The sequence below is a fragment of the Lepidochelys olivacea genome, assembly GCF_965140295.1.
Source record: "Lepidochelys olivacea isolate rLepOli2 genome assembly, chromosome: 17".
Taxonomy (NCBI): domain Eukaryota; kingdom Metazoa; phylum Chordata; order Testudines; family Cheloniidae; genus Lepidochelys; species Lepidochelys olivacea.
In genome coordinates this window covers 6,486,968-6,501,231 of record NC_140427.1, presented here as the reverse complement: position 1 = coordinate 6,501,231, position 14,264 = coordinate 6,486,968, and the positions used below count along the sequence as shown (strand labels likewise).

Here is a 14,264-nt window from a genome sequence, read left to right as displayed (position 1 = left end):
ACCAGTTTTTCCTTTTATGTATGTATTTTTTAAACTTTTTCCTGAAAGAAGTTTATTGTTTCCCAAAGAGTGTGCATGAAAAATAGGAAGTTGTAAATTAAGGCAAATGTATCTGTTAGCTAAAACAAAGATAAAGTACCTTTTTTTGTGTGTGTGTGTAGGATATCAGTTCCTTCTAAACTGAATTTTTTAATCTTTTCTGTGGATTTGAAAAACCACACAGTAAAACACAGTCATTAATTTAATTTAGCTGCTTCCTTCACGTTGTGGATAAGAAAATCAAAATGTTTGCAATGAGTTGCATATAAAGTAATATCTGGTTTACACACAAATTCTCACTGGGTTATGTGTATGCAAGAATTTGAATTGGTTTCAGATGTTATCTGCTAAACAGGGATTAATGCCATTTTGAAAAACAAGCAGGAAATCCTGGAGAATTATTCACTTTTCGTCTGTGATTCTTCATACAAAATACATCATAAGAGAATACATTTTTGGAATTAACTTATGACAGTGCTAACCTATATTTCCATCTGAACACAGTCTTTGAGAAGGTTATTGAAAGAGAAAACTGAATTTAAAATTGCCTGCATTTGAAAATGAAAGTAATCATTAAGATTCAAGTTAATCTATTTCTCTGTTGGGATCATTTCCACTATGCTGTTATGGAATTGCACAATGTACTTTTGTTGCAGGGAACTAGAGTGAGAAACTAAATAGTAGATCTGTGGTAATTGAAAACTGTAACTCCTTGCTGTGAAGTAAAGAGAGATGGAAAATACCACATACACACGTGCATGTGCGCACCAAAAAAAAAGCAAACATTCCAAACCTCAGTGATTTATTGTTTGAATAACAACAAGGAAGATATTTTAAAATGCTAATAGTCTTATAAAAATGTACTTTGTCTAGCATGTCTGTGGTATTGTGCCTGAGACCAGCACATTACTGGGGTTTAGACAAGCATTAAGTTGTATATCAAATGCAAATGTCGGCATTATGAATGTAATTTTTTCACCTCCTGAAAAAAGTTACTGATACAGCTATCACCTAATAATATGCATTTGCTCCATACGGTGACACACAGCAGAATTCTACATTAGATAAGCAAACTGCCAAATCAGATAGCCTCCATCTTTCCATTCTAAAGCAAACTCCTTTCCTTTCTTCCCACAAATGCTGTATTATTTTTCACTTCTTTACTCTTTCAGCAAGTACATAAAAAATTAAGGCAAGGAGAAAAACAGTGTAGGGAAAAAAATTAATTACACCGTATGGATCTGATTATAATTCCAGATATCAAAGCACATTTCACTGTGTAATTTATTCAAATACTACACATAACATTCAAAGAATGCACAGATAACACCTTCAGAGCACACCCTACATTCCTTTACAATGATTTTTAAAATGAGTTTCTGATGAATTCCTCTACAGGCAGATAGGGATTAGAGATTAGGATTAGACCTTTGTGAGAGAACTAGCCCAAATGAGAATTTTGGATCAGCATAAACTTTAATTGTTTTGTCATAAATGGAATTTATATTGATAACATGTAAAACCAATTCTTTGCATCAAAGTCAAAGGTTAGTGGTTATAAATCATCATTTTATACACAGTTGAGGACACAGATTGACTTCCTCAATTTTCTTGCTTTAATGCAAGGATGACAGTCTATTCTGGGCTAGTTAAATTCATTTCCATTGTATTGAGAAAATGTAAGAGGATGTATGAGCTCATGACAAAGTTGCAGACTAGGCCGTTGGCTATTTTTGGGAGCTATCTTAAGCCTATAACAGGTAGTGGTACCAAGAGTGGACACTGTGGCTATTTACCCCAGATAGAAGGCTGGAGGCAACCTTGCAACTCCTAATTTCTGTTCTGAGGGATCATATGGCATGAGGTTGCAACAGTGATCTTTCAAGACAATCGTCATCCTGAGCAGGACTTTTTATATAGCTCTCAGATCAAAGCCTGTCCATCTTGACAAGGATTGGGCTGTGATGACTGTAACCAAAGTGTATGGACCATCTAACTGGCCTCCAGACTATGAAGGTGGTGATGTAAGGCAGAGTATGTAAGTGGGAGTAAGGGTCAAGACAAAACTCTCTTGGTCCACCACCAACCTCTGAAGCAAGCATCTCCCTTAGTTCCCTTGGACAGGCCACCCACGTGGGGAAGAAGTGAAGACTTTGGTCACTGGCTATGCTAGCCTGCCAGTTTGCTACTGTCTGAGAGACTCTAGCTGGCAGCAAGCTCTATGACCAAGCTACTTCATTAGCTGGTTCCAGTAACTGCAGTCACCATCCTGCAACATCTGAGAGAAAAATCACAAGACCATAAAGTAGAAAAAGAAGTTCAAACACCTTTTCTCTTCAGTATCTTATTTCCCCCTCTTACTTTGTTTTCTATTTTTAGTTATTTATTTTACAGAAAGATGTCTGTGTTGTTCTGTTAGGGTGTGAATGAATGGATTCAGTGTGTGCATGCATGTGTGTAGTTTGAAAAGTCTACTTTGGAATTGGCACCAGTAATGATTCCCTAACCCCTAATTCTGCCGTTGAATCATTCCAAGTGTTTCCTCAGTTAAGGGGTAGAGTTATCTGAAGCTGCTATAGTGTAATCTATTTGCAGTGGTGTTGTAGCCGTGTTGGTTCCACGATAATGGAAAGACTAGGTAGGTGAGGCAGTATATTTTATTAAATGACCTTTATTGGTGGAAAGTACAAGCCTTCAAACTTCACAGAGCTCTTTAGATTTTAATTTTTCTGAGTTAATTTGAGAGCAGAGTGATTGTCTGATTTCACCCACATAGTTAGAGACTAACCAATTTATTTGAGCATAAGCTTTTGTGAGCTACAGCTCACTTCTTCGGATCCATTCTGTGGAAAGTACGGAAGATCTTTTTATACACACAAACCATGGAAAAAATGGGTGTTTACCACTACAAAAGGTTTTCTCTCCCCCCACCCCACTCTCCTTCTGTACTTTCCACAGAATGCATCCGATGAAGTGAGCTGTAGCTCACGAAAGCTTATGCTCAAATAAATTGGTTAGTCTCTAAGGTGCCACAAGTACTCCTTTTCTTTTTGCGAATACAGACTAACACGGCTGTTACTCTGAAACCCACATAGTTGTTGCTAGGGTATTTGATGCATTGGATGAGAGACATATGATAGGCATCTGTAGGACCCATGAATCTTAAAAGGTGTGTTTGTGAGGGGTATTGATCGTCATAGCCATGGAGATATGTCGGCAGGTTTTGCATCATAGTTGGTGCCGCTTTGAGTTGGTGTGTCCTGGTTTGTAGGAAGCTTGTTTTTGATGATGAGCTTGATGATGTTGGGGGGTTGTTTGAAGGCCAGAATAGGGGGTTCAGGAAAGATTTCTTTCAGGATTTAGTCCTCATCAAATGTGGGTTGTAACTATTTGGTGAGACCCCATCTGGGTTCTAGTTTGGGGTGGTTTGTGACAACTAGGGGGAATGCAGTTGAAGGGTTTTGGGTTTTTTTACTGTATTGAAGCACGTATTTGCATGGCATTTTCCATGATGCAATCTACTTCTCTAGTGGAGTGTCCTTGTTTAGTGAAGGGAATTTTAAACATGCTTAGGTGTGTTTCCCACACTTTCTTTTTGGAGTAACTTCTGTGGTATCTGAGTACCTGGCTGTAGATAACATATTTTTGATGTGTCTGGGGTGATTGCTGGATCTGTGGAGGTAAATGTTGTGATCTGTGGGTTTCATGTATATAGCGGTTTGTTGGGTTTTCATTATTGAAGCTAATTATGATATCCAAGAAATTATTGCTAGTGTGGGAGTGTTTTAGACAGAGTTTGATGGATGTATGGTGGTTGTTGAAGTCGTGTGGAAATCTGTAGATCCAGTATCTTTAAAGTTATTTAAAAGACACTTTAATGTGTCTATTAAACACAGTTCAAGTAAACTGATTTCCATTTTAAACTTAGGTCTGTCTAGAGGATGAACATATCATTGATGCATTCTTCCAGAAATTCTTTCTCGAGGTGATGCATGTAGAAGTTGGCATATTGGAGAGGCATCCTAGTGCCCATGGCTGTTCCACTGGTTTGGACAAAGTGTTTGTTGTTAAATGTAAAATGGTTATGGATGAGGATGAAATGGATGAGTTGGGAATGTGTCTGGAGTGGAATCACGTCTCGTAATGTTCCCACTCATTTAGTTAGGGCAGCCTCCTACCAACACAGGGAACACTATTTATATCTAGATCATAACATTTTCTCCATGGAAGATGGTATTTATTATTGGGGTTCATACTTCACTAAAGGGAAATATGTCTTCTGCTTGTACAGAATAGAGTTAATGTAAATTGTGTGTTATCTCCACATGAAAGACTAGCTAACTTGCATTTGAGCAACTTTAACTATATTTCCTATCAACTTAATCTCTGCAAACCAAGGAAATTTTCAGTTAAGCCAATATTAACATGAAGACCAAACTCAAATGCCTTACCTTACAAAGAGAATAGCCAATAGATTCCTCAGCTTCACAACAAACTCTTTCATTTCCAACACTCAGAATCAGTTGATAGTGTGTCTGTTGGATAAGATCTTGCTGAAGGTAAGATTGTGCATTTGTGTATGATTTTTGAGGGATTGGATGCATGCACTGAGGGTGGTTTCCCTCTCTGTCACTGCCCAACAGTTACAGTGGACAAACCGAGGCAGAGACTGACAAGTATTTTGTCCGCCAGACATATCTTGGATCTCTGCAATTCTATTTATTTAAGATGCTTATACAGTCTGAATTACCATGGTATCTGAATGCCTCACAACACCTGTGAGGTAGAGAATTATCCCCATTTTATAGAGGGAGAACCGAGGACTTGCGTAACTTGAAGTCCTGCAGGAAGCCTGTGGTAGAGCAGGGAGTTGAACCCAAGTCATCCTAATCCCAGGTTAGTTCCCTTATCGCGGGGGCCATCTTTCCTCTCAATTGAGGTATGATTAAGGGTCATACATTTCTTCTGTTTAACAGTAAATTTTTTAAGTGGCCTGTATCAGTGGTGTGATGATGGGGTGTGTGTGTGTGTGTGTGTATATGAGAGGTTTTGAGTGTGAATATGACCGTTTAGCTACAGAGAGAAGTGGGGGTGAGAGAGAAATGTGGGGCCACATTTATATAAAGAATTTTAAATTATTTTCTCAGGGCAAGTCTATAATATTTCATCACAGGTAATACACTTGTCCTTTTGAACAGTAATTGTGCTAAATTTGGAGACTCCTGTTTAATCACTGAAATAGTAAGAGATTTCAGTTCTGCTTTAAGTGGAAAAACTCAACCTTAACTATGGTGTTGCTGCAAACACCTTTGTAATACATCATTCATCACATTTTCCAGTTATGCACTCACCATGAAATGTGTAAAATTCCTCTTTCAGTAGATACATTAAAGTGCCTTTTAAATAATTTTAAAGATATTCTATCTGTTAAAAAACTGTTCAAGTAAACTGGTTTCCACTTTAAACTTCTTTAAACCTCAGTCTCACTATAAGTGATAATTTATTACATTACTTTGATAAGCAAGATAATGCAGATTTACTGTAGAGGAGAATGAATGTCAGGTATTTCTTATACAGTCTTCTCAAGTTCCACCATAATGCAGCACTTTTATATAAGCAAAAAGCTCTCAGTTTTAGTATAAACAATTGCACTCTCATGGCAAGCTGACCTAAAATATGTGGTTGTAAATGTCCAAAAACTGGATTATGGACTGACATGTAGAGGGAGGAAAAAATAAATAGTATTTACAACTTACTATCATTCTACTGATATTCAGTCTAATTGAATAATTTCAGCAACGTACATTGGTGCCTGTTTTCTGCTAAGGTAACACTTAATATTTAACTTGCAAACTGTCTCTTATTTGCTAGCTTTTCATGCAGTAAATCAGACCGTTTCTGTGATACAGCTTTATGAGATAGAGGCTCTCTTTGAATAATTTTTGGGAGGGGCTATCTTTAGTTTATGTTTAATAGTGTTTTCACTTGCATGAAAGAAGGGAATTGTGTTGGAAACATCAATCTTCATTGTATTGGCTGAGAGTAAATGTTTACATGTCCGAGTGAGAGCTATAGGGAGGTAAACTGCAGTTTGCAGTAACTTTGGCGCTTCATAGTGATCATGGGAGGTATTAACTTTCAGCGTGAGTGTCTTGACTTATAGTTAATTGACTGTACAGTTTAGTTCAACAATGTTACAGTTGTCTGATTTCTAATGAACTTCTGCTTAGAAATTAATTAAAACATTTGCATGAAATTAATCCCTTTAGAATGAAAAAATTTTCTCACACCATTTGTGTGTGTGTGTGTGTGTGTGTGTCCAGAAAACAAAGTGAACGATGTGATCGATATTTTAGACCCCCATCCAAAACTTCTTTCTCTGCAGTGATTAATCCCTTGTGCCTTTTCTTTTCTTTACTCAGGGATGCTACTGGTCACTACTGACACGCTAGGCCATGATTTCCATGTTTTTCAAGTACTGACGCATCCTTGGTCGTCATCACAAAGTGCTGTACATCATTTGTATACACTTCACAGGGGAGAGACCGAAGCCAAAGTAAGTTAAAAATATTAACTAAAGACGTATCTCCAGATAGAACCCGTTAAACATTTTATGTATGTTGGCTATTTGAGTTTCATGTTGGTTTCAGCAAGGAAAGAGCCTTCCTTATGTTATAGCCACAAGAAGGGATAAGAGCACAGAGTTTAACCTGGACAATAAGACATTTTTGCTCTGTACAGTGAAGTGGTGTCAGATTTGGTCAGATATGCCATCACCTCCAAAGAGTCCAGATTGCAGTGGTTGCATTTGACCTTTCCTCATGTTGCATATTCAACATTTGTTTAATGCCTTTGAAGCAACTGTCGGTTTGCTATGTTTTGGTGGGAAAGGCTCAAGAAATGTAAGAGAAATTGTGGGGGAAAATCATCAGTGTTCCAGATTTGACATAATGCCATGCGTAAAGATAGGTGAATCTGAATGGGTTTGGATGAGACAACTTAAGAATAAAATAAACCTTAAAAAAGCTTAATGAAGTTTATTTCATTTCCTAATTTTAATTTTTTTCGCAGCCACTCTTGTAATGATACTGCTGGTTAGGATCACTCTAGTACATGCAGTACACTATGCCTGAGTCCTTGATAACAGGCACCACTGCACTATTCTCAGGGGATCCCCACCTTTCTAGCCCTGTGAACTATTGCAAAAACTATTTTAAACATCAAATGGGTTTATAACCCCCCTACCACAAATAGGAAATAAATGTCACACCTGCTAATACATGGACATCACTCACAGCATGGACTTGCAGGCAATACCTTTGTGGCCCTTGCACGGGAAGCTAGGATCAGAGTAGTACCACAGTTATTGTTACTTAGACAATTTTAGTTTCCTTGACTCTGTGCTTACTCTTGGCTTTTACTTCTCTTCCCTTCTCTCCTGGTAGAGGCTGGAAGCATTTAATGGTACCATAGCTATAGATGCACGTTACAATCAGAAGGTTTTACTCATCCAAAAGTTTTGGTGCCATTAGCTGAATTACGTTTCAGAGTAGCAGCCGTGTTAGTCTGTATCCGCAAAAAGAAAAGGAGGACTTGTGGCACCTTAGAGACTAGCCAATTTATTTGAGCATAAGCTTTCGTGAGCATCCGATGAAGTGAGCTGTAGCTCACAAAAGCTTATGCTCAAATAAATTGGTTAGTCTCTAAGGTGCCACAAGTCCTCCTTTTCTTTTAGCTGAATTAGGAACGTTAACTCAGGTACCTGATATGTTTAGTTTATCAGTACTAGCTGCCCCCAGAAAATTTAAAAAACCCTGGAGAATGGAATTCCAAACAACGTAGTGTTAAGAGTGTGCATCATCTATGTAGTGGCTGAGACTCTTTTTACGCATGTCCTGGAAAATTATAATTGCTGAGATAGGTAACTGCTTCCAATGGGAGTATATAGCCAATGGGAAAAGTGAGAAGAAAGGATAGAGTGGTCTTAATTTTTAAAGGAGACTAGGAATTCCTTTGCCTTAATTTTTAGGTGCCCAAATTGAGACAATGTAAAGGGTCCTGATTTTTAGTGCTGTGCATCTGCCCTCTAAAAATTAAGTTTTTATCACAGGTTGGGCACCCAAAAATCAGGACATTGAAAATCACTAGTTACTTTGGAAAATGTAGAGCACCATAAATATACCACTCGAGGTCCCTTCCAATCCCTCTAGTTTTATGATTCCATACCCTTCTTCTGTTTGGTTCATCTGTACAAAGCATACTTTTTATATTATAACTAAAAGTGGACTCTAAGCATGACAACTAAAAGTTTTTATAAGGAGTGTTTCATAGAAGCAATTTTTTTAGAAAATAAAATTAGAAGAACCCAACTGAAAGTCTTTTTTAGATGTATAAACAACAAACTCCAAGGCATATACCTTACATTTACATGTACATCCTATAATGTATTTAGTTCTTTGTGTATTTTTGTACTGAATTCATCAAAGAACTGTATAAGATGTTATAGTCAGCTTGCAAGACAAGTGTGTGGATCCAATTATTGTGAATAGAAATGATCTGTGGTCTCTGAGTTAGAATGATATTGTCAGCTGACAACAATTTTATTGTTAAAGGGCAGTGTAGTAAAACAAATATCACACATTTTTAGCAGTAAATCATGTGTGGTACATCCTTATGAGTACTTTATTAGCATATGTGCTAAGACGCTGATTTAAAATGTTTCAGAATCAATGGAATGTTTGAAAATTCTCCTTGTTTTAATTTTAATTCAGAGCGTGGGAGTGTTTCCCTTGGAGTGGGTGTAAAGTAGTCAAAGTCTAACCAGCAAGAGGCGTATTGGTGGGTTTTACAGCTCCCTAGATATTAAAACAGTCCAGCAACAATATCACACTGGCGCCTGTGATTGCTAAGACAATCCTATCATTTGAAACATGTACATGATTTGAATGTATATGTTCTAACTCTGGCTTTATGAGTAACATAGTAATTTCAGTTTTATGGTGAGAAAAGCATTGTGTGTTACTGTGCTCTAGTCTTTTGTTTGGTTAACTGCACATATGAATTGCATTTAACCTATAAGAATTTTTGAGGCTGTTTGATTTGTAACCTGTAATTCAAATGCAGATATTTTAAGACACACATTAGAAACTACCATACTTACTTTCTTGAATATGATAGTATTTATACATTTATATATTTTTTTTCCTTCATGAATTAAAACTCGTTGTGAATCAGGGCCAGTGGTCTTAAAGGTCACCTTCTGTAGTGTAGCTATCAAATGTTCTAATTTGTGTTGATATATACCAGTGATTATCAAAGAGTATCAAACTTAGTTTAGTTTTTACTCATTGTAAGTTGGTTCAACTTCATCATATGCCTCTTTACTTAGTGTTTTTCATTTTTCTGCTTTTGTACCCCTATTCATAGCAGTATCATTTGTTTGTCTTTCTGTGATGCTGGTCAAGGTATTTACCCCGTCCCCAAGAAAACATCCTTGTACAACTGTAGTGAGCGAGTTGAACAGATTTCTCTAAATCTAATGCTGCTTTGTTGATCAGTTAGGGCATGTTCTTGCAAACGCTTGCTAGAGGGCACAGTGCTTACAACCTGGATTATATGATTTACTAAGGGTGGACAAATAGACTCATACACTGATATAGGTAATATGCATAAGGGCTCGTCTTAATATTCTAGAGAGATTTGAATCAGAATATCACTCAGTTTAGAATATTCGCTCTGGGATGACATCTTTCCCAGGGCGTCAGAACTCCTACTCCTTAACTCGACTCATCTATGATGGAGGAGGGGCAGCCCATTACACCCCCTCCTATCTCTTAAGGGAGCTGCCAAGAAGGCCTATTGATCCCATCCCTCATCTGTAGAAAGGGTCCAGGCTACATGTTCTATTTTTATTGAGGATAAAGAAGCAAACATTAACATTTAGTAGTTGCACTTTCTGAGCAGTTTGCCACAATCCCCAGATGTGTTGAGGATTATCTAAAAAATACAGTACCCCATTTCCTTTGTGTACCTACCAACCCCGGTGCCTGGAGGAAGTAAGTTGGGGCTTCAGTATACTTCCCCCAAAGAACCTGGAACCCTAGTTGTATCCAGTTTAGTCTCTAAGAGCAGACATCTGTCTGTCCTGATCCCTTAGGGTACGTCTATCCTGCAAAACAAGCAATTAAACATGACAGCAAGTCTCAGAGCCCAGGACAGCTGACCGGCTCATGAGACTTGTGCTGCAGGGCTAAAAATGGTAGTGTAGATGTTCCTGAGCCTGGGTTCTGAGGTCACCCCACTTCGTTGGGTTTCAGAGGCTGGGCTCCAGCCCAAGCAGAAACGTCTACACTGCTATTTTTAGTCCTGTAGCTTGAGCCCCAGAAGCCTGAGTCAGTTGATCTGGGCTCTGAGGCTTGCTGCTGCAGGATATTATTTCCAGTGTAGATGTACCCTTACTGTCTGATCCAAAGCCCATTAAAATCACTTAAGTGTCTTTCTAATAAAGCAACATCAGCTGTGCCCTAGCTTTGTGCCTTTATATGTTTAAAAAATATTAGGACATCCCATTTATTGTGCTAAATTTTCCAGAAAGGCAGCTGCGCTTTTGAACTCTGAACAAACATGAGAAATTTCAGCCCAGAAGGCAATTTTCACCCCCGAAATATATAACAGGCCTGAAAATGAGGTCTTACAAGGTTTGCTCCTTTTTTCATTCACTTCAGTGGGAGTGAGATGGAGCCCTGGGAATAAAATTGCTGCCCCAGCCATACCTGTCGTAGCAATTAAATGATACTATAATCAAAATGTTGAAAGTGAGAAATCATTCATTTGATTTTTATAAAAGGAACCTGAAGTTTTGGTTCAGTACAGAATGTTGTGGTTGCCTCTAGTTTGGATGGACTCTTAAGAGAAGTGAGCAACAATGACAGAGATTTTTCCCAGTTGAGTTTTGCCCGTTTTTATCGGCATAGTCGCATTTGAAATTGTCTTCGTTTACCAGGAATCTGATGCATTGCCTGCACTACTGTACCTGGCCCTTCTTCCCTCACTTTTTGTTTGTTCAGGTTAATCAGTTTTCGTTTCTAATGTGGGAGAGCTATTTCATTTGTGTATATATTTATTTAACAATATTTTTTAAAGCTTTTTATTTTTTTTTAGCAAGGCAAAAAAGGAGCTCAGCCCATTTTTCCAAAAAGGAGGGGTAACCATCTTCAAACAATGAGTGTAACATAAACATTATACTTAACATTGGAAAAGAACCTGCTTCAGCCAGCTGATGAAGGTCTTTCTTCCCTCTGTGTCCGTGTACATGTTTGCATTCTCATTAAGGATTCCCATGTGGAGTTGTTAATCTTTACAAGTATAGTTTGGAGAAAAAGTTGCTTTAATTTTTTTCGTTGGAAGTTGTTACGAATTTTGGTAGAGGTACATTCAAATAAAAAGAACAGGAATACTTCTGTTTAAAAGAAAAAGTTTTCAGTTAAGTCAAAATCCAGAATTATCAATGTCTGACTGCAAGATGCCCTTTCTTAGTAATTTTATGAATAGTTCATTTGAGGTACATAGGCCTCTGGTCTTGCAAAGATTTATGAATGTATCTAACATGAGATTACTCACGGGAATAAAATTACATATATGCATGTGTTTTTGCAGGATTTCAAAGCCTTTTGTTTCCTCTCTTGTGTTTGGATCACAGATATTTTTTCTGTTTTTTTTTTTTAAACTCTCTGTCATGTATTTTTTCAGTATATGAGAATTAAAATGAGATTTTGGCACAATAATTTGAAACATAAATGTGATTAATTATTAAGATTAGGTGACCAAGTCTGAATGAACTTGACCTTTTAACCAAAACTTGAATCAGGTTCAGAAAGTTTCATTGATATTCTTTTCATTTTCCCCACCGCCTCTGCACTTCCTGGCTTTGACCAGAACCAGCAGAGTCAGTATTAAAATCCTGTATTTAAAAATAGGACAACAAGAGAAAAACCCAATTCCCCCACAAATAAAAAAACAAATAGAAATCAACAATAAACAACCCCAATGTCTGTTGCTGTGTTAATTGCAAAGATTAGGTTGGCCAAAAAAAAAGTATTTTCCAAGCTCAGCCCACATAACGTCCTCCCACATGAGATGCCACTCACAGCAGATTGTGTAGGGTTACCATATTTGAACATTCAAAAGAGAGGACACTCCACCGGGGGGTATTTTTGCTCGTGCCACCCCCGGCCCTGCCCCAACTCCACCCCTTCACCATCCCCATTCCAACCCCTTCTCCAAATCCCTGCCCCACCCTTGCCTCCTCCCCTGAGCGTGCTGCGTTCCCCCTCCTCCCTCCGAGCTGCACGAAACAGCTGTTTCGTGGCGCAAGCGCTGGGAGCTGGGGAAAAAAGCGGACACTCTCTCGAGTGATCAGCATTCACTTTCTTTCTTGAATTATCAACATTCACTCTCTTTCTTGAATGATCAACTCTTCTTCAGGGAAGCATAATAATGGCAAAATCCCGGAGTTTTTAGATATTTAAAAATTCCACCCGGATGGCGATTTAAGAACCAAAAAGCCGGAGATGTCTGGGAAAATATGGACATTTGGTAACCCTAAGATTGTGGGATGTTCGAAATATGGTTGTGTATGTTCTTCGAGCTCCTTGGGCTTAGCTACCCTTCAGTGGGGTCCAAACACACAGATGGGCTCTTTTAATCTCTCCTCCTTGCCTTCCCCGTGGTAAGGCTGTATGCCCTGCTAGGCTTCTTGAACTTGGCTCTGTCTTGCAGGGAGAGACTCAAATGTCCTGCTGGGCTTTGCTAGGCTTCTTGGGTTTGGCTCCTTCTTGATATAGAGGGGTACAGGTGGAAAGTAGTGGTATTTCCCAAATCCACCCAGTCTTGTTGCCAAAATGAGCTGTCACAGTAAATTGTTCAGATCTTCATAATGTGATCCTCCTCCTCCTTTCTTATGTGCTTTCAACAGTTAACGTGGTAACAATATTGATATCTCAAGTATTATCATTGGGCATTCAAGTTACACCAAGCAAGGTTAATGGGAAATGTAGGAAGAAGGGTGGTCTAGGAGAGGGCATTGGACTGGGGGATTTAAGAGACTTCAGTCCAGTTTCTGGCTCAGCTGCTGATTTCCGGTGTGAACTTGGCTTCTCCCTGAGGCCTTGTCTATGCAAGGGGTTTGTGCATAGCAAGCCGGGGTATAAATCAGCAGTGTGCTGCTCACTAATTTCACCCCAGCTTGCTGTGCACTAACTCCATCATATAGACATGCCGTTACTGTATCCTGTGCCTTAATTTCTCATCCGTAAAATGGGGATAATACCTCTGCACATCCCTGGGGAGTTGTGAAGATAGAATCCATTTAAGATTTGTGAGGTGCTCAGATACTGTGGTGACCCAGACCATATAAGTACCTAGATAGACAGACTAACAGATTAATACAGACTCACACGGCTGCTACTCTGCAACCTAGATAGCTTGGTCTCACCTTTCTGACCTATTGTTTCAGGTTCTGCAAACACATATAGAGCTTACTGTGTCAGTTACCTTCCGCTGAAATTTCTGAGGCTGTCTCAACAACTATAAGAGCAAGAGACTTATTTAAAAAAATAATAATTAAATCTTAGATTCTGGAAAACAAGTAGGCAGCAGGAATGAGGTGCCTGTATACTGTCACTGCAGACCATCTCAGTGTGAACCCTTGTTATTTATACTCTTGTTATATTTATATATGTTGCAGGATATAGTCAGTATTGAAAGGTCTCAGGATCTCTGTGCTCTCCGGAGTCAATTTGATTTCTGGATCAAAGAAGCATGGATACATTTTGGTTTTGACTAATCCTAGTCAAACCTCCAGCTGTTCTCGTTTACCCAATATGAATCAGTATTTACATAATACAACAGAACTTTTTACCCATATGCATTTTGGATTGTAGGAAATCAAGATGTAGTATGTTCTAAGATGAGCAGTTTTATTTGCTTGTAGATGAAAGTTAGCTTGTCTACCCATTCTGTTTGATCTTAAAGTGTAAACAGAAAAAAGGGCCTGAAAACAGCGTTATCTCAACCTAGAACAAATAAGTGTGGTGATAGCACTGGTGGGCTGGTGGCCAGGGTCCTGTGTAATCTTTCAGGCTGACGGATTTTTGCTTGTTCTTACTCACAAACTGCTGTTATAACTGACCTCAGTCAGTGTAGGTAAATAGAAAGAATGATAAAAA

At 38.5% G+C, this 14,264-nt stretch overlaps 1 protein-coding gene across 15 annotated transcripts in view; it reads left to right on the top strand.

Annotated features, from left to right (window-relative positions):
• BCAS3 (BCAS3 microtubule associated cell migration factor) overlaps window positions 1-14,264 on the top strand; it is a 502,746-nt gene that overhangs the window by 140,750 nt on the left and 347,732 nt on the right. For all 15 annotated transcript variants that reach the window (XR_014714393.1, XR_014714394.1, XM_084650993.1 and 12 more), the window contains one exon: window positions 6,462-6,595. Coding sequence is in view for 13 of the 15 variants with exons in the window: in XM_084650993.1 (XP_084507119.1) it covers window positions 6,462-6,595 (134 nt within the window). In the remaining 2 variants the exon portion in view is untranslated. The remainder of the gene's footprint in view (window positions 1-6,461; window positions 6,596-14,264) is intronic.